At 37.6% G+C, this 19,432-nt stretch overlaps 1 protein-coding gene across 1 annotated transcript; it reads right to left on the bottom strand.

Annotated features, from left to right (window-relative positions):
- Positions 1–256: 256 nt before the first annotated feature.
- On the bottom strand, positions 257–19,184 carry MINAR2 (membrane integral NOTCH2 associated receptor 2). The gene is made up of 3 exons (XM_003980737.3): positions 17,149–19,184; positions 4,873–5,100; positions 257–1,283 (listed from the first exon to the last, which is right to left on the bottom strand). The coding sequence occupies exons 1-3, from the start codon at positions 17,311–17,313 to the stop codon at positions 1,104–1,106; spliced, it is 573 nt and encodes a 190-aa protein (XP_003980786.2). The 5' UTR covers positions 17,314–19,184; the 3' UTR covers positions 257–1,103.
- Positions 19,185–19,432: the final 248 nt, after the last annotated feature.

Genomic DNA, 19,432 nt, shown 5'->3' with positions numbered 1-19,432 from the left:
GCCAGTGCGGATCAATTAGTAAGCAAGATTGGCTGGAAAGGTAATTAATTTTGGGGTGCCTGGGTGGCTCAGCGGGCTAAGCATCCAACTTCGGCTCAGGTCATGATCTCACAGCTGGTGGGTTCAAACCCGGCATTGGGCTCAGTGCCGTCAACTCAGAGCCTGGAACCTGCTTCGGATTCTGGGTCTCCCTCTCTCTCTGCCCCTCCCCCACTTGTACTCCGTCTCTTACAAGTAAGTAGACGTTAAAAAAAACTAAAGAAATGTAATTAATTCTATAACTATGGCCTGTTCAAGTTTAGGTGTACTGACAGTGCGACATCAAACTGAGGCATTAAAAAGGAATCCTGGGAAAATAAGAACACGTTTGAGTCAAGCCCCTCCACCACCCCTTTTTTTCTGGCTTAAATAGGAACAAAACGAAATAAAGCAGCTTGAATCCAACGCAATAGATAGCACAACCACAAGTTTTTAACCTGTATATCTGGCAGCCAAAAAATGATTTGCTCAACTTCCTTCCTCCCTTCCTTTGAGAGAGAGAGGGGCACACGTGAGTGAGGGACAGAGAGAGACAGAGAAAGACTCCCAGGAGAGGCAGAGAGAGAGGAAGAAATGGGGCTCCCCTGGCGAGCTACTCACCCAACCACGGGGGACTCAAGCTCAGGAACTGCCAGGTCATGACCTGAGCGGAAGTCAGGCACTAAACCGGCTGAGCCACCCAGGTGCCCCTGATTTGCTCAGCTGTCTTAGGGAGGAAAGGAGGGTGGGGGTGGCAAGGAGGTAAGACAAGGCTGCTGGCAATTATTGGTGCGGTTTCGTTCTCTATTCTGACTGTTAACTTTTGGTTGTATATGGTGACTCTTCGGTGATCCCCAGAAGTCCTGCCTCCCAAAGGAAAAAAGCCATTCTGGAATTCTTACAAAGTTCGTAGAACAAAGGAGAGAAAGCCAGCTTATCTCCAGCAACATTTGTGTTCTACGAGACAATTACATTGAGCTGTACATTCAACCGTACATTCATACTACTTGAACCAGTTTTTCTGCGAATGTTTATTTAGAAAGATTCTTAAGAACTTTCAAGTGTCTGTGTCTACGGCAGTTTCTTTAGGTGAAAAACATGCAGACGGTCACTATGAAAACCAAGATGCAGGCAACAAGGAGCAAAATCAGACCTATACGACAATATTTCGAATGCTTTTCTTGTTCCTCTTCCTTTTTCAGTAAGGTGTCAAAACCGGGCGTGTACATGTCTCCCAACCAAAACCGTAGGTCATTAGGATTTTCCTAAAAAAAAAAAAAAAAAAAAAATTACAGAGGAGACTAGGATCAATCAGCGATCAGTCAGCATTACAGACCACTTGATACTATAGAACAAGATACTCTCAGAGGTTTGAAGGCCAATAGTCCTATTGCCCTGGGTGAAGCTTAAGGGTCATGGTTGCAGTAAGAGAGGCTAGGCTTCCCTGAATAACATCATTATTTCTCATCATCAGTGGCTAACGGCCGGCAGGCCTGCTCACCCTCTCTGCCTCTCTAGCCTCAGGGGTCGATGACTTACCTTTAGGCTAGCGCTGCCAGGAGAGGAATGGCTCACGTACAGGGAGGTGGGTGGATACTGGTGATGGCAATACCATTCTTCGACCACATTGCTACTAGTTTCAATGTCCTGCTCTTAGAAAAGCTAAAATATTAAAATAAAATTTGGATGAACTGTGCAGAAGGATAGATGATCTTGAAATCCTTGTCGAAATCCTCTCTTACATTCTGCTTGTAGTTTGCTCTGGTAACTAAATATGGGGTTTCTTTTCTCCTTTCTTACTGATAAAACTCTTAGTATTTTAGAAAAATGGGACTGACCAAAGGCACTTGGAATTTTATAGCCTGTAAGAGGTGGAAAAGTTTCAGAACATACGTTAGGGGCTCTTTCTGCTAGTTATGAGCTATGGATGAGGATGGCGATGAAGAAGTTGAATTCATGAGGTATAGAAAGAAATTCTAATGAGAACAAACGTCATGACTTCCAGAAACATCTCTTTAAAAACTTAGTGCTTGGGGCACCTGGGTGGCTCAGTCAGTTGAATGTCTGACTCTTGATTTCAGCTCAGGTCATGATGCCAAGGTCTTGGGATTGAGCCCTACATTGGGTCTGCACTGAGCATGGAGCCTTCTTGGGATTCTCCTTCTCTCTCTTCCTCTGCCCTTCACCCATGCCCCACCCCTCTCATATTAAAAAAGTGCTGAAAAATAGTATCATGAGGTCTGTAAAAGCTCTGAGGTAACTGTATACGTGGAGGATGGTTAGGGAGGGGACTGACTCTGGTTTTAGTGTAGCAATACACCTATCATATTTACATTGGATCCTCCTAAACATAACTCATGGAATTTTCCAACAGAAACATTATTCCTCATTGTCAATGATGTTCAATCTCCTCAGCCGTACATTCGAACTTTTCTGTTTAGTGGTTTTGAGAGCTATTCTATTACTTACACTACAGTGCCAGCAACACTGGACTATTTGCTGTTCTCACAAACGCTCTCACTTTCTTTTTTTGTGCCTTTTTTCTTGCTACTCCTGACAGAAGAGCTTCCCCACTCATGCAAACTCTCCATATCTTTTGGAATTCTACTCATTCTTCAAGTCCAGCATAAATTGACTTTCTCATGAAGACTTTTTATGATCCAGTGTGGTTTTGTCCTCGTTTGAATCTGCATAGCACTTTCTACTATTATTACAAACACTATCCTCTTCCTCTATCTTGTTTTATAATTATGGTTTGTTACTTTGATCAGTTAGATTAACTATCTGACAACAGGGACAGGAATACTCATCTTTATAGTCCCTTTGCCATTCATGTGAACAACATGGAGTGGAGAAGAAGCTCTAGCATACAGTCAAGAAATGCTTGCAAAATAAAACAATACATTTTTTCCTAATTGTAGAAAGTGACTTCTTAAGCAGCCCAGTTATCCATCGATAGATGAATGAATAAAGATATGGTGTACATATATATATATATATATATATATATATATACACACATACACATACACATACACACACACACACACACACACAATGGGATGGTATTCAGCCATAGAAAAGAATGTAACCTGCCATTTGCAAAAACATGGATGGAGCTAGACAGTATTATGCTAAGGGAAGTATGTCAGTCAGAGAAAGACAAATACCATATGATTCTACTCATGTGGTATTTAAGAAACAAAACAAACAAGGAAAGGAACAAGAGAGAGAAGAGAGAGAGAGAGACAGAGAGAGAGAGAGAGAGACAGAGAGAGAGAGAGAGAAACCAAGAAACAGACTCAAGTATAGAGAACAAACTGATGGTCACCAGAGGGGAGAGGAGAGGGGGATTGGGTTGGGTGAGACAAGTGATGGGGATTAAGGAGTGCAATTTTCATCATGAGCACTGGGTGATGTATGGAACTGTTGAATCACTATATCGTACAACTGAAACCAATATAACACTGTATTTTAACTACACTGGAATTAAAATAAAAACTTAATAAAAAAAAAGAAAAAGAAAAAAAGAAAGTGACTTCTTAGAGGTCCTGATCTTCAGACTCCTGATAAAAACAAAACAAAACAAAACAAAACACAAGATTACTGTTGCTAGGGGGGAGTGTCTGTTATGGAAACTTCCCTGGAAAAAAAGGCTAGATTAAGTAGATACATCAAATCTATTAGGAGATTAAAAAACCTCAAAGTCTCTGGACAAGAAGATATTTCAAGAGTGCACATAGGAGATTTTTAAGTGTAAGATTTTAAGGGGACACAATGCTATCCCCTTTTCAACAGAAAGAAATCTTCAGGTGCTTAAGTTACGGGGCTCAGAGCAGATACACCTTGTTACGTGAAGGGTGTATGGAAAATGTCAGGCGTCCCTGACCCTAGGGCAAACCGAGGCTGAGGAGGAATCTAGTAAAAAATACAGGGCCACCCTCCCTGATGTTCAGGTATGTCTAGATCTTCTATACATGTGACAGAGGACACCACCAGTGGGGTTGGGGTGGGAGTGCGGGTGGGCGGTGGGAAAAGAAAAACTGAAGCTGGGTTTAGGCTGGGTGAATGAGTTCATTGCATACTTTTCCTGTGTTGAAATGTTTTTGTTTTGTTTTGTTACTGAGACACAGGAAAATGTCCAAAATGTAAATCTGCAATCTTAAATCATTGAGTGGGCTTGGAATAAGATGACCTTTGATGAGAACTGCCTTGCACAGTGCCTAAGACGGAGAATTTAATAAATATTTTTGAATAAATGCAGAATAGGGAATTCTTAAGTATTCATGAAATAAATGGTCATAAAACCAGGGGAAAACATACATAATCTGCCAAATTAATGAAAAACCTTTTACCTTCTAGGTAAACCTTTCTGTATCACATCATTTCCTCCTCTCTACACTATACAGATGCCAGAAATTGCTGACACTGTAAAACTCAGAACAAATCAATAAACATGTACTGACTAGGACAGAGAAAAGGATGCCAGATGCCACAATGATCTGACATCTGGACATTTGGGTCTAGTGAAAAGGGGTGGTCACCTAAACACCCATTTAAAAATTTTTTTTAATGTTTATTTATTTTTGAGAGAGAGAGAGAGACTGACAGAGCATGAGTAGGGGAGGGACAGAGAGAAATGGAGACAGATCTGAAGCAGGCTCCCGGCTCTGAGCTGTCAGCAGAGAGCCCGATGTGGGGCTCAAACTCATGAACTGTGAGATCATGACCTGAGCAGAAGTCAGATGCTTACCCGACTGAGCCACCCAAGCACCCTTATATCCATTTTTAAAAAAGGAAACTTCAACTGATCTTCTTCAGCAACTGAAGAAGGTGATTCTTTGCTTTGAGTACCTTCAGATGTCCAGAAAGGTTTGTGTGCAGGGAATGCCTGTCATACTCTTCAACGGTCCATGAGGGGTTCTTTTTTCTTTCTTCCATAGCTTCCTCCAAACTTATGTCACCGTACAGTGGGTTATTCTTCAGAACAGAGGACAGGGATGGTGGGGGATGATCCGTAGCAACAGCACGCTGTGCACTGGGTCCTCTCATTCGCTGAGCAGTGATAGTCTTCTTCTCTCTCTGTTAGGAGGCACAGAGACAAGTCTCCTCTTACCAATGGGCCACTCACTGATGGCAGAGGATGAAACGTGACATAACCGCCCCTGAAAATTTGCTGATTCTGCCTGGAACCCCAACAGATTAGGACAATGAACGAGGAAACGATTCTAGGATCTGGTCTGACCTAGAATCCTGTCCTTAACTGAGTTTTTTCTTTGCATGTCATCTTCCTCAGCTTTAGTAATCATTCATTAAAATGCTATTTTATCACTACAGAGAAAGAACGCTGTCCTTTAATTCCGATCGCAGAATTCTGAACAAAGCCAATTTCTTTTCCAGCTCACTTGCACTGAGATTTAATAACATTTTACTTCTTTCTATTTGTGCATTCCACAACCGATAAAAATAATATTTAGCATTGCTGGATTAATCCAGCAAAGTGAAGATTACAAACATTTTATGGATGTGCCTTGGCTTTTACAAAAACTCTCTTGGGACTCCTATTTCAGGCAGTTTGGAGGACAGACAGCATCATATTCCTTTATATGTGTACAGACCAGGTGGCTATTAGATGGCTCTAATATTGACTTTCAGATTTTTTAAATCTTTCTTTATTGAAGCAAAATATACAATAGAAAATCGCACATATCATAAATGTATAGCTCGATAAATTTTCACAAACCAAATAAACCCAAGACGCTACCAAGAAACAGAGCACCTACCAGCACACCTCACTCTGCCTTGCCCTTCCCCTGCCCAAGGACAACCAGTGTCCCAAGTTTAACAGTGGAGGCCAGTTGTGTTTTTGTGTCTGATCTGGCCCTCAGGTTTGTATTTTGCTTTTTTTTTCTTTCTTTCTTCTTATGGCTACAAAAGTATCATGGAGGTAGAAAATATTTCCATTAAAATTTGTTCATTGGTTAAATAAAGTTGAGAAGAAACAAAAGCTTATAGAGTAATGCCTCAGTTATCATGGGGCTTCAAGGGAGAGGAATTTCACATAAGTTAATTTTCAGAAAACTTAGGGTTAACCCTTAAAAGCTAGTGACACATTTCACTAATTTACAGCAAATTTTTAATGCATGTGTTTCACATATTTCAGACTTCCTAAACAAGTTCAATAGCAATTGATATTCCTCTTAGTCATCTTTATTATCACCATTATACTGATTCCTCAGCATATATTGGGGTATATAGGTCACATTGAATATGTATTTATGTAAGCTAAATTGTAAACTAATTTTACATACAGTTTCCTTCTGAAATGGCTGATAAGCCAAAAAAAAAATCATCTAGGTAAAACCATTCACATTCTCTTCAGCCTTACATTTCCCTAATTTTCTTAACCCATACATTTTTGACATGCTTAGCGGTCAACTTGGAGATCTTCTCTGAATTTATTATGTTGTTGGTCTGAAAATCAATTTATAGTCTACAATACTGAAATTTGCAATGAAATAATACATCATCTTGACTTAGCATTTGTCTTTAAGATGGATGACCTCATAAAACATGTTTCTGAATTTGGTATGAAAACAATTCGATATGAAATTTAGATCATTTCAGCTTCGCATAATTCTGACTCAAGGCTTTTTTGTTTTTTTCGAGGATAGATATCTTTGATCATTTTTGAGAGGGATAATTCTTTGGACACTGACAAATTTGCTTTGTCAGTTCTCTTGCCTACTAGACTATTCTTTGAACTTCTTAAATAAGAAAGCTCTGTAAATGAGGAAAATACAGTTTGGGGGGCCAGGAAAAAATAACAGACTCTATTACAGTATATAAAGACCCTGAAAAACTAATAGGCACAAGATAAAAATTAATCAGACTTATAGTGTAAAAAGAACAGGCAAACCCTTAATTCTAAACCATATTCTTGGAAGTCTGGGGTTTATCTTAATACATGGTGCCATTTATTTTTCTGTTGCATGACAATTTCATGTCTGAAGGCATGTGAAGAGAAAACTAATAGAATATTTTTACTAAGATATATAATAGAATATTCTTTACTAAGAATATGATAGCAATATAAAAAATACTAATGATGGTTGAGGTCCATTCACATTTTGATAATTTTTCTCAAATAGCCTAAGGGGAAAAAAAGCATGTATTTGATTCTAACTCTCGACCCCACTAGATTATATTTACCAAAGGAAAATTCAACAGTAATTCTATTATTTTAGCCATATGGACTCTACAATAATTTGTATTTTAAAATATTCAAGGAAAGTAACATTTCAAAGCTTACCTGGACTTTTCCGTATCACCATTACTTTGTCCATTTATCTTTTATACACTTAAATCATTATTTACAACATTTATATATAAGTAAACTATCAATCAGTAAAATTAGTGAAATAGAGTGCACGTTGAGACAAACAAAAACTGAGAGTATACAATTAATAGACCAATAAAGAAAGAGCCTCTAAAAAAACTGTACTCCAGAAAGAAGAAACTTGATAATAAAAGGAAAAATTAAGAAGAAATGCCGAACAAAACAAAACAAAACAAAACAAAAAGGAATACGGAAAAAATATTGATGTCTATCTATATCTCTCTCTATATATCTAAGTAAGTATTGATTTTATGGAAAAACAGAGATAATAATCACCAATTTGGGAATTTAAACAATTTTTAATTTATTTTAATTTTTTTTTATTTTAGAAAGAGAGCAATAGCATGAGTGGGGGAAAGGGGTAGAGGGAGTGGAAGAGAGAGATGGAGAGAGGGGGAGAGAGAGAGAGTCTTAAGTAGGTTCCACACTCATTGCAAAGCCCAGTGCAGGCCTTGATCCCAAAACTCTGGGATCATGATCTGTGCTGAAATCAAGAGCAGGATGCTCAACCAACTGACCCACCCAGGCACCCCTAATTTGTGAGTTTTTGAATAAGGGATAACTAAGTCACTTGACAGTAAAATTTAACACAAATATTTTTTATTAGAACATTTTAAGAAATCAGGTTAGTGAGAGGATAGAAATATTAGTAAAAAATAGAGAAAGAATCCATAGTTTCTAAATCAGTACAGCAATAGAAAAAAAGATAAAGGAAACTTGATAATAAGACAATAAAATTGAAACCAAGAATGGGGGAACTTCAGCAAAATAGAACAATTTTAGAAATAATGATGTTAAATGTAAATAGACTAAATTCTTTATTTAAAGACAGAGATTGTCAGGTCAGATTTTTAAAATTAAATGAAATTATGTAATACTTATAAGAGGAGTACCTAAAATATAAGGACTCAAAAATGAGAGTGAAAGAATGTGAAAAGATATACTGGCAAATAAAGAAGAATGGGAGCTATGTATTGTGGTGACTGGTTAAATGCCTATGAATTTTATCCTCTTCTCCTAAGCATCAAGGATGGATGATTGTCTTTCCCAGTCTGGCCTGAAGTTAAATTGGGGCCAGCTAAACCACCTCCAAGCCTGGCCCTTGAAATCTTCCACAAGATTTTTGGCTCATTTTCCATTTTTGTGTCACTGTTAAGTAAGGGTTCTGTGATGGCAGAACTACAGGATGAAAGAACTTGAGGCCATGGGTTATTGCTTGAAAAAGAGCTGCCTCTAAAATCCACCTGCCCTTTTTTAGGCTTCTCGTAAGTATGAACATTCTTTTTAGTTACTGGTATTTTGTGGGGTTATGTGTTAGCACAGCCTAGTCTATCCTCCCTAATAAAGTAGTAGATCTTGAAATTCCACAAACATGTGGCATGGACTTGCAGCCAAAAAGTGGAAAGGGCTGAGAGAAACATCAGAAGCTGGAATGATGGTTACTCATATCCTATAGGAAAAAAAATTTTTGCATAAATGTCATTTGTTGTAATTTGGAATCTAATCACCTCTAGCTCTACGAGAGATACTTGTGAAATAATCAGAGAATTCATGTACATATAATGACATTACAATAATCATAGCATTAATGTGCTACAAGAAAGAGATGAGATTAGAGAAAGCTGCACAGTTGGAAAGATGAAAGAAAGTAGAGAGGAATCTAGGAATCTAGAAATGTGATGCCTTCTATTGTTGAAAGTCTGTTTGTAGATCTCAATACTAAAACACAGAATTATTTTTTTTTAAAAAGCATTGAGCAAAAAATACCTATTGAAATTTCTCAACTGAATAAAATGACTCAAGATAAAGATCATGCTAGGCTGTGCTTTCATAACTGTTATCCCTGAGAGCTTCTATGCGGTTGTCACTGACTCTAAAAATGCAGAAATGGAGGCAGAAAAGCAAGGCATTACAGCCTATTTGAGAGCTATGTCTGCAAAGAACGTAGGTGTGTTTACTGACATATAAAAGTGACTGCAAGTAGTCAGTTATGTTAGGTAAGATACATTAATAAATAGCTTCCTAAATTCTGTAAAGAATGTATTACCAAAGAAATCACAAGCCTACACCTAAAAGCTTTTAAATGTTTAAAATTAAAACAAAACAAAAGAAAACAATGACAATAATCCTAGATTTCTAAATGTCCTTGAGTAGGAGTAAACTTTGAAGTCTATCCTTGAAGCAGGGTCTACTTCTGATGTGGCAAAAGAGAAAAGTGAACAAGGAGATGCTTCCTAAAGAGTGTAATCAAGGACTATAGAGAACAGTGCATCAGAAATCCTTCTAAAAAGCAGAATCATGTCCTAATCAATCTTCCATATCCTCAAAGAAGGAGGCCATGCAAACTACTCCCATGGGATCTCAGAATTACTTTGGAATAGTGATGGCTGTGTCTTTAATTTTTCCCATTCAGAAAGGGAGAGTTTATATATATATGTGTGTTATTTATATATTGTGTACATATACAATATATGTTATGTAAATATGTTTAACATATAAGTGTATTTATATATGTATATGCACTATATATATATATATACTGTATATATACACACACACACTATATATATATATATATATATATATATATATATATATAGTATGTAAATATATTTGACAGAATGATAAACTGTGGCAAAGCCTAACTAGCAAATCCATTTCTTCTTAAGGGCATACAACGGCAAGGACATATGAATAACAACACATGGTTGACCACTAAAATCCCTTGAAAGATTCCTGGGTTACTCTCTTTCCAATGTTCAGACCTATGGAGATTCTGATATAGTAAACCCTCTACAAGGAACAGTCTGGATTCCACTTGGAAGCCAGGCCTTTAGGACATCTACATCACCCACATCGGATGAAGTGAGAGATACATTTTATTGTGTTAACTCACTAAAATTTGTTTCCATAACATAACTTAGCCTGACTAACCACTAAGAAAATATATATTTAGCAGACAAAATAGGTATTAAAATAAAAGACTTTGTTAGTTACAGAGAATTGCTAGAAAGTGAATAAAGACAGATATTATCAGTAAAATATAACAATTCTAAACTTGTATGTATCTAATAAAATAGTATCAAAGTTTATAAAGCAAAACTTGACATAATTACAAGGAGAAATTTATGCAGAGAATTTTTATCAAGCAGACAAAACAATTACTAAAGATAAAGGATTTGAGCAATAAAACCGAGTTTGATCAAGTCACATATACTGACATCTTCATTGAACAACTGAATACATTAATTTTAAAATATACACTGGATATTTACAAAAGTTGATAATGTACTAGACTTTAAAACAAATTTCAAAGACTCAGTATTATATGGATTGTGCTGTTTGAACAAAGTCAACTTAGTTAGAAATTTGTATATTTATATCAAAAAGTTAACGTACCACGTTTTGTAGAAAACTAAAACACACACTTCAAAGAAATAATGGAAATTAAAAATTTAGAATAGAATTAAAATGGAAAATGCTACATTTGTAAAATTGTTGGGTGGAGTTGAAATGGTATTTTGAGGGAGTATTACAAAAATATTTTCTTGCATTATAAAGGCAGAATGAGAAAATGAGGTAATAAGAAACAATAAAGATAGAAGTAGATATATTACATTGTATGTTAACTGCAATTTAAACAAATAAAAAACATAGTAGAAATCAGTAAATATTACAAATTAGAAAACAAATATATTAGAGAAGATGAACAATGTTGAAAACTATTTCTTTGGAGAGGCTAAACAGATTAAAATATCTCTGGCAATACAGCTCAGGAAAAATAAAAAGACACAAATCCAGTGTTAGAAATGTAAAAGAAACAATGAAAGAGATGTAGCAGAGATTAATAAATGTAATAGGAGAATAATATGAGCAACTTAAAAACTTTATATGCAACTGGGCAGTTTCCATCATAATATAACTTATCAAACTTAATTAAGAAAAAAAATAGGGGGGCTTGGGTGGCTCAGTCTGTTAAGCATCTGACTTAAGCTCATGGCATGATCTCATGGTTCATGAGTTTGAACCCCGTGTTGGACTCTGTGCTGACAGCCCAGAGCCTGGAGCCTGCTTTGGATTCTGTGTCTCCCTCTCTCTCTGTCCCTACCCCGCTTGCACTCTGTCTCTTTCTCTGTCTTTCAAAAATAAATAAACCTTGAAAAAATTTTAAGCAAAGAAAAAATAGAAAATGATAATAAACCTGTGATAATTTGATTAATTGAATCAATAACTTAACATCTACCCCGAACTGAAAATTATCAGGCCAAGAGAATATTGCAGTCAAATTCTACTGGATATCCCTGAAACAGATCATTTATATTTTGTCAAACACTTCCAGAAAATAAGAAAACAAGGAATACTCCCAATTCACTTTATGAAAGCTTGGTATAAACTCCAGACAAAGGCAGTAAGTAAAAGAAAAGGTAATTTAATTATAGGACAATTTCTCTTATAAGCACAATGCAAAAGCCATGAATAAGCTATTGCTAAAAAGCATCCTACAATACATATAAATTATACATACCAGAATAAGATTTATATCAGGAAATAATTTTTACCTGGAGGGTGATTTAAAATTAGAAGATGAATGTAACTCATCACATTAACAGGAAAAAAAATGCAGAATTTTACAACAGATTCTGAAAAAGATTTTGAAAACATTCAAATGTCTTTAAAGCAAACTTTCCTAACCACCTGGGAATAGTAGGGGATCTTTAAAAATTAATTAAGAGAATCTACATAAAACTTCCAGGGCATAGTTTACCAAATGGCTGCAATATTAGAAACATTTGTTTTAGTTTCAGAATTAATATGAGGATGTCAGTAATCACAAACATTCACATATTATTTCAGTGGAAGCCCTAAGCAATACAAGAAGAACAGAAAAATAAATAAAAGGAATAGGGTTTTAAATAAAACAAAATAGCATATAGCATGATTAGCTGTAGGGATGTTTACAGTCAAAATAAAAGAGATTTAACACTATTCCTGGATTTAAGATTAATATATAACAATTACATAATCTATAAAAATCAATGGCATGCATGAGTAACACTTTATTATGAAACATGATTTAAAAGGTTCTAGTCTAAAAGCAATGGTGCTATAAATATTTAGATATACACCTAACAAACTTTATGAAAACTTCTATGTGGAGAATTATAAGATATCATTGAAGGGCCATATGAAGAACTGAATAAATAAAAAGATATACCATGTTTATGGATTAGGAGAATCAAGATTATAAAGATTTCCATTTTTCCCCAATTTAATCTGTACATACAACGAAGTCCCTTTCATAATCATAAATGCCTTGCAAACAAGGCATTTTTTTTATCTATTACTTGTGGGTATACAAACAAAATCAGCTCCCCAGTGACCCCAGTAATTCTGTTTCCCAAATTGCTAGAATAAGTTTTCACCAACCCCTCAAAATTTTCAGGATAAAATTTAAAATCTCAGACAACAATTACCAAACCTTTGTTGTCTGACACAGGCCTTTCTTGAAACTTGTTTCCTGCCTTCTCCTCCACCCAACCTCCCACACATGCTATTGTAATACTCAGGGCGTCCTTAATAAAAGCTTTAGTGCAAGAGGCATTTGGGTCTGATCTGAGAGCAGTATGATGAGACAGCTTAGGTGTTGTTTCTGGCAGCACACCATCCAAGGCTAAATTCCAGACCCCACTGGAGATTTTGTGAGCTGCATAAATTTAGCATAACTTGATAAATCATGTTCTGATATTTGCAAGTAAATCCCTGAACAACTGAGCGGTGCCCGTCAATCTACTTCCTAGATAATAATTTAAGAGCCTCAAAGGCTCTTCCCCAAATATATGCTTAAAAATGGGAGTCTAATGCATATGCAGGGCATTCTTTTCAGAACGCTAATTGGAGGATTAGGAATAGAGACATTTTTAGAGAAGGCAAAACAGAGTTCAGGGACCTGTCCAGAGACAGATCGTTAAGAAGTACAATTATAGTATGCAAACAAGCAAAACAAAACAAAACAAAAAACTGAGATAGAAGAGACATTAGAAGATAGGGGAAAAGATAGCTCTTAAGACTGTAACAAAAAGCGGGGAAAATGACTAGGAAATAAACCCAGGAAATGACACTGCCTAGAAATCAAGGGAAGAGCAACCTCGTATCCTTGGTCTTTTGCTCCAGCTCACAAGTTTAGCATGGAATGCTCTTGGGTTCTGAAAAAGATGTGATGGAAGCCAGGAAAAGATAAAACAAAGAGATTAGTCTGAAATGACTCTGAAGTCTGACTCCTAATCAAAAAAAGGGGGGCACTACATTATCTGAAACCAAACATATTTTATCATTTAAACTAAAAAAAAAAATCACCCTTTTCCTTTCATTACCTCGTTCTATAAAGCGATTGGCAGAAATATTTAGAATACAATTCCACATGCCTTCATCAGATACATGCCCCAAATTATTTTAACAACCAGAAACATTAGATTTTGGCGAAAATTTGTTCATTGCACTGAGATGAAATTTATTGTGAAGCTTCTTTGCTTCTCTACTGAAAGAATTTAAGGAGTAAATATAGTTGAATCAAGAAATATATGCTCATACTCTCTCCCTGCAAACATGGATGACCTGTGTATTTGCCTGGCATGGAATTCACAGCGTCCTGGACTATAGGCATGCGTGACAACGAGTGCTTGCTTTTCTATATGCCCACAATTGCTTTCATGTGTAATTATGGCTTAAAGAATTTCCCCTGAAAATGTTATGTGAATTTTTATAGAAAAGATTTGAGATGGATAAGAATATGCTGCATATGGTTACGAATTCAACTTCACATTCGGGATTATGAGATCTGTGTTTTAACTGCTGAATTACCACTAATTTTGAAGGCAATTGTTGCTAGGTTAAGTCCGTTGACATTTTGTGATGTAGTCTGAATCCCAAACACCATGCACCTGGGTGGTGTGAGACCCAGCAGTAAGCTGACACAACTCTGAAGTCTGTGTAGATTTCGTGTGAGTAAAAAATCTTGAGTTATGGATTCACAGATGTATTGTGGATGCTTGAGTTATGGATTCACAGATGTATTGACTATATTCCCTAACACAACCATCTACACACACGCACATACACCCCTCCATCCGCACTATAAATAAAAAAATGCAAGTAGTATTATCTACTGTTTTGCAATGTCTAATGAAAGGATAATTTCAACACACACAACAGACTGCTGTCTAACAACAACAACAACAACAAAAACAGTAACAACACACATTTCTTAAACTTTTATGGGAAATATTTCCTCTCAATTGTTTTACCTCATGTTATTTTACTTGTTCTCATTTTAAAACAAATATGTAAAATTAATATTATTCTAGCTTTTCAAGTGAAAATATTGAGGCATGAACCAAGTAAGAGCCACAATAGATGTCTCTTAAAGTGGCTTACTGTGGATGTGAGACAAGAAACCAGGTTTCCACCCTCTTTATTCGATGCTCTTCCTGTTGGTTTAATGCTTCCCCAGCAGACTGAGGGTTTTTAATTAAGAACTTCTGACAGGGCCACCTTATGCACCCTTAATGCCTCAAATGCACCTGATACACTTTGTGCCTTCTTCCAGGTATCTCTACAGCTACTTAAAACTTTAGTAAGTCCTTTATTTTAGGTATTTATTTTATCCCACAAATATATCACTCCTGGATTTTTTAAAATACAGCTAATGAGAGAAGAACTATTTATTCACATATTGCAAATTAAAGTAGTAAATACAAATAATTGTTAGTCCTAATTTGTGTCATGGCTACCCAGCTAACTGAATTTGTAAGATTTATTTCCCCTCACCCCATTATTTCAATAGTAAATTAGCCTTTATTCTGTCATTTTAACGTTATTTTAGGATAAAAGGATAATTAAATCGAGTTCATGTGCAGTTTAAAATTACCAATAACAGGGGTGCCTTGGTGGCTCTGTTGGTTAGGTGTCTGCCTCTTGGTTTCTGCTCCGGTCATGATCTCACAGTTTGTGAGTTCGAGCCCCACATCAGGCTCCACGCTGACAGTGCAGAGCCTGCTTTCCTCTCTCTTCCTCTCTCTCTGCTCCTCCCCTGCTCACTCTCTCTGTCTCTCTCTCAAGAATAAATAAATAAACTTAAAGAAACAATTAAAAAAATTACCAATAACATATCTAAAGACATTCATAGCAGATTTTTACCTCCTTGTTTTTTTGTTAAATAACCGCTTCAACTCATCAGGGCCTACCTATTGAAAAAGATGCCCCTTAAAAATTGGATGCATTTCATTCAGGTTTAGGAACAACATTCAACAGAGCTTTAAACTGTGAAGATTCCCGTGAAGGAAATAGGTCAACTCTAGTACCAAACAAAAGATGTTAGATTGATACGTTCCAACCTCAAAGGAATTTATTGGATATGTTTTCTTCTACTAAACTTCATAGCATAGGAGGGCCAAGGTTTTCTGAACTGATTTTTGAGTCATTTTATTCCGTGGCATAAACAATGAGGAGGAATTTATTGTGTTTAACTTAAAACACGAAAACAATAACCAAAAAGGTGTGTATGGGTGGGGGGAAGAGTTTTGAGGATTCCAAAAGGGAAGGATGCAAAATTTTTTAAAAAGTCAGTTGTCATAACAGGCTGCCTTATGATGGAAATAAATTAAAACCCTTATAGGTGGAGGAAACACTTACATAATCATTTGAGTGTACTTGATTTTGAATGATCTCATGATAAAGGTCCCGAGGAGCCCACAAACACACCACAAAGGAGTCACTTTACACCAGGACTCATGAGTAGCAACTGTTTCTTAAAAGAAAACAAATTTCTGTTCAGGGAATTTGAACCACTCCAAAGGACTTAATGACTTGCAGGGGTTTGTAGGTCAGTCACATCTGTTCTGAAATGAAATGCTTCTTCCTGTTTCTAAATTGACTAACCCTTAACCCCATTAGCCCTCACGTCTTAAAACAAAGATTATTCCTGTTTCTTGAGCCTTCCAACAGTCAGGGCCTTTATGTTTATTCCAGCACATGGAACTCATCACAGTTTTATTCCTCTCCTTTGGTCAGCAAAAAGAAGGAAGGTGCAAAAGAAGAAAGCGAAAAAATAAAGTGTGCACTGGGTTTGAAGGTCTGATTGTTATGTCTTGTCCACATGGATACCTGCAGAAAATAAGAGTATCTAAAATAAAAGGGAAGAGTTCCCTCTATTTTGTTTTCCTTCAATCATTGGGTTTCCATTGTTATGCTGACTCTTCTCTGCAAGAAATGAAAGGGAGCCAGCCTAAATAAGGCAAGAGCAAGTTCCCCAGTGGTCTCAGAGGCTGTGTTTGAGTCCCTTTTTAAGCTGCTGCTGCTGCTTTGGGCTTAGAATGCACCAGAAGAGAGAGGTAGATTTTCCCCCCAGAGTCTTATTTGCAAAAGTAACAAGTGGTTTGAAAAATTCTGAAGGAAAGGAGTAAAATGAAAACTAGGCAATAAAATGAGGACGGGCTGCAAAGCTAGTGCTTGGCGGGAAATGAATGTTTGCAGGAATTCACATATTTTATAAAGTGATCAGAGAGTTTCCTTACGTTAAGGAAGAGAGAAAGACCTTTTTTATATTGCAAGGGCAGCCACCTTGTACCGTGTTCCCTACAGCCTTCCCCCCACCCTCCCTGCACTAATAAGGAAATAATAGGTAGTGAGAAAGAACTCATCCTCGCCTGGGGGCTTTATGCTGTCCTGGACTTTACCTGTGAGTACACGAGGTTTTGCCAGTGCTGGGCGGCAGGGTGATTCCCACCTGGAAACCTCACCAGGCTGGCCTGAAGAAGAGCTGAGTTCCTCATGAAAGACTTCACATCGAGCCGCAGGAATTTGTCAGGATGGTTGTTATTTGGCAAAACAGAGAGATCCATGTCTCCCCTCGTCTACGGTGGAAAACAAAGGTAAGTGAGGCTGCTTCTGTCAGGCTCGTCCATTATTAATGAGCCTGAGGATGCTCCGGTTGGCATCTGAAACCAGGTCTCTCAGCTACACGGGGGAGCTGTTCTCGAAATGATATGCTGATGCACATAGACAACGCAGCGCCCTGCCTTGCCTTTCACACACAGCACGCCAACACACGCACACACACACACACACACACGCATGCACACACACACACACACACACACACACACACACATTTAGGAGGCTTAAAAGGGACAGATGGGGTTGTACTCGTTAAATCACACAAAATGCCAAAATTAGATATATAGTGCTTAATGTCTCTCCATACAGGGTCAGGCATAATGGTTTAAGAGGAACTAGTCTTTGGATAAAGGCTGCCAGAATTTCAGTGTCACAGTCCATAACTGGAGCACATGAGATATCACCTGTAAGGAAGAGATTTCTTAATTTTTCTCTCTGAACATTGCCGAGCTAACACAGCTGATTTGGCCCCGCCGATGCAGTCTCCCATATGATATGCAGGATCTTGTTTCTCCTCCTGTTTTGACTCCCAGAGTCTCAAGCTCACATGAAACCTGACCACTTTTAGGTTGTCAGCTTTGGTCCGAACTGAGAAATGGCAAGAACTTTGCTGTTATAGTTTGCTACAGGAATTCAGCACCCCAATCTACTACCCTGACCCATATGCTATCCAAGGTCCCCTTGACTCTGTTCCTGGCTGTATAAACTCCTTCGGTGTGCTTTGGGGTTCACACAGCACATTGGGAACCAAAGGGGAACATGGCTGCTGGGTTTGGATGATGTGCTGTCCTAAGTGAACCCATCTGCCGTTCAGGGAGCCAAGGTGGGAGTGAGGCTGAAGACCCTGTATTAAGCCAGGAAGTAATGATGACTTTAATGGACATAAGCTCTCACATTTCAAGTCATTCTGCCTCAGGCAACCCATCCTTCTCATTGGCAAAGCATGGATTTCCATCTAGAGTAAGAGGAATACTTTCCCACCGTGAGAAGGCAAAGGATAGATGCATCAGCAGTTTTAAAAAGACATAGGTTGTTTGTTATGTGTGCACCTCTGTAAACCCATCTGATTCAGCAGGAAGGTTTCTCCTCCAGGGGTAAATGGGGTCACATGTGGAATGTATCAGCACCAGATTTCAGAAGAGTGCCATATAGCTTATAAGAACCAGCAGCCAGGATGTTCTCAAATTGAGCAAGACACTAGAGAGTACTTACCTTCTTTATAGCAATAAACATGAGGGAGTTTAAAAAATCCTGTCCTACTTATAGCTGTAAAACTGGTTTGAACCATCAACATTTTCTGTAAGAATGTTCTGAGCCCAGACTCTTCCACTGTCTTGCAATATTCGAAATAAACTTAGGTAGTTTTAACAATATATTTACTGGAGAAAGTAAGAGCTACTTCCTAATGACAGTTAATAACAAAACAGTTAAATCACAAGTGTTTCAAGAATCAAGTGTATTATGTGCATGTGCGTGTGCTTGGTACATTCTGGATTTTCCTGGCTGCTGCCAGAATACATCTAATGAATAAATATTTCTCAGGCTGTTTGCTTTTCCTAAAAGATTCTTCAGGGAATAACACACGTCTTCAAGAAGAACCTTACTTCTCTTTGGCTCTTTATATTGGCAAGTAGAGACAGAGAATCTAGGTCCAAATATATTTGATTAGGCCTTTTCTTTGGCCAAAGTATGAGGTAGGTGAAATGAGCCTTCAGTTTTCCTTAGGCATCCTTCCCTTAGATCCCTCCGCCATGCTCTAGATGCCCAGAGGCTTGTATACTGTCTCCTCCTGTTTACAAGTTGAGTTTTAGACTCTCCCTCTTTTCTCATTCTTTGTCCACCCCCACCCCCAAACTATCAGTTCTTATTTCTCACTGTAGGTAACCTACAAGACTAACGATCAGAAAATCAAGCTTGTTACTGGCCATCCCCTCCCCAGCCCTGCCCCCCACTTCCACTCCACCCCACCCCAACTTGTGCCTGTGGTAATGCCAGTCCTTCTGCCTGGAGACATTTCTTCCCAACTGGCTGTTGACCACCTCCAAATCATCCTTCACGGGCTAC

This window comes from Felis catus, chromosome A1, assembly GCF_018350175.1.
Source record: "Felis catus isolate Fca126 chromosome A1, F.catus_Fca126_mat1.0, whole genome shotgun sequence".
Lineage (NCBI taxonomy): Eukaryota > Metazoa > Chordata > Mammalia > Carnivora > Felidae > Felis > Felis catus.
Note: the sequence above shows the minus strand (reverse complement) of the source record. Positions and strands in the feature narration are given on the sequence as shown.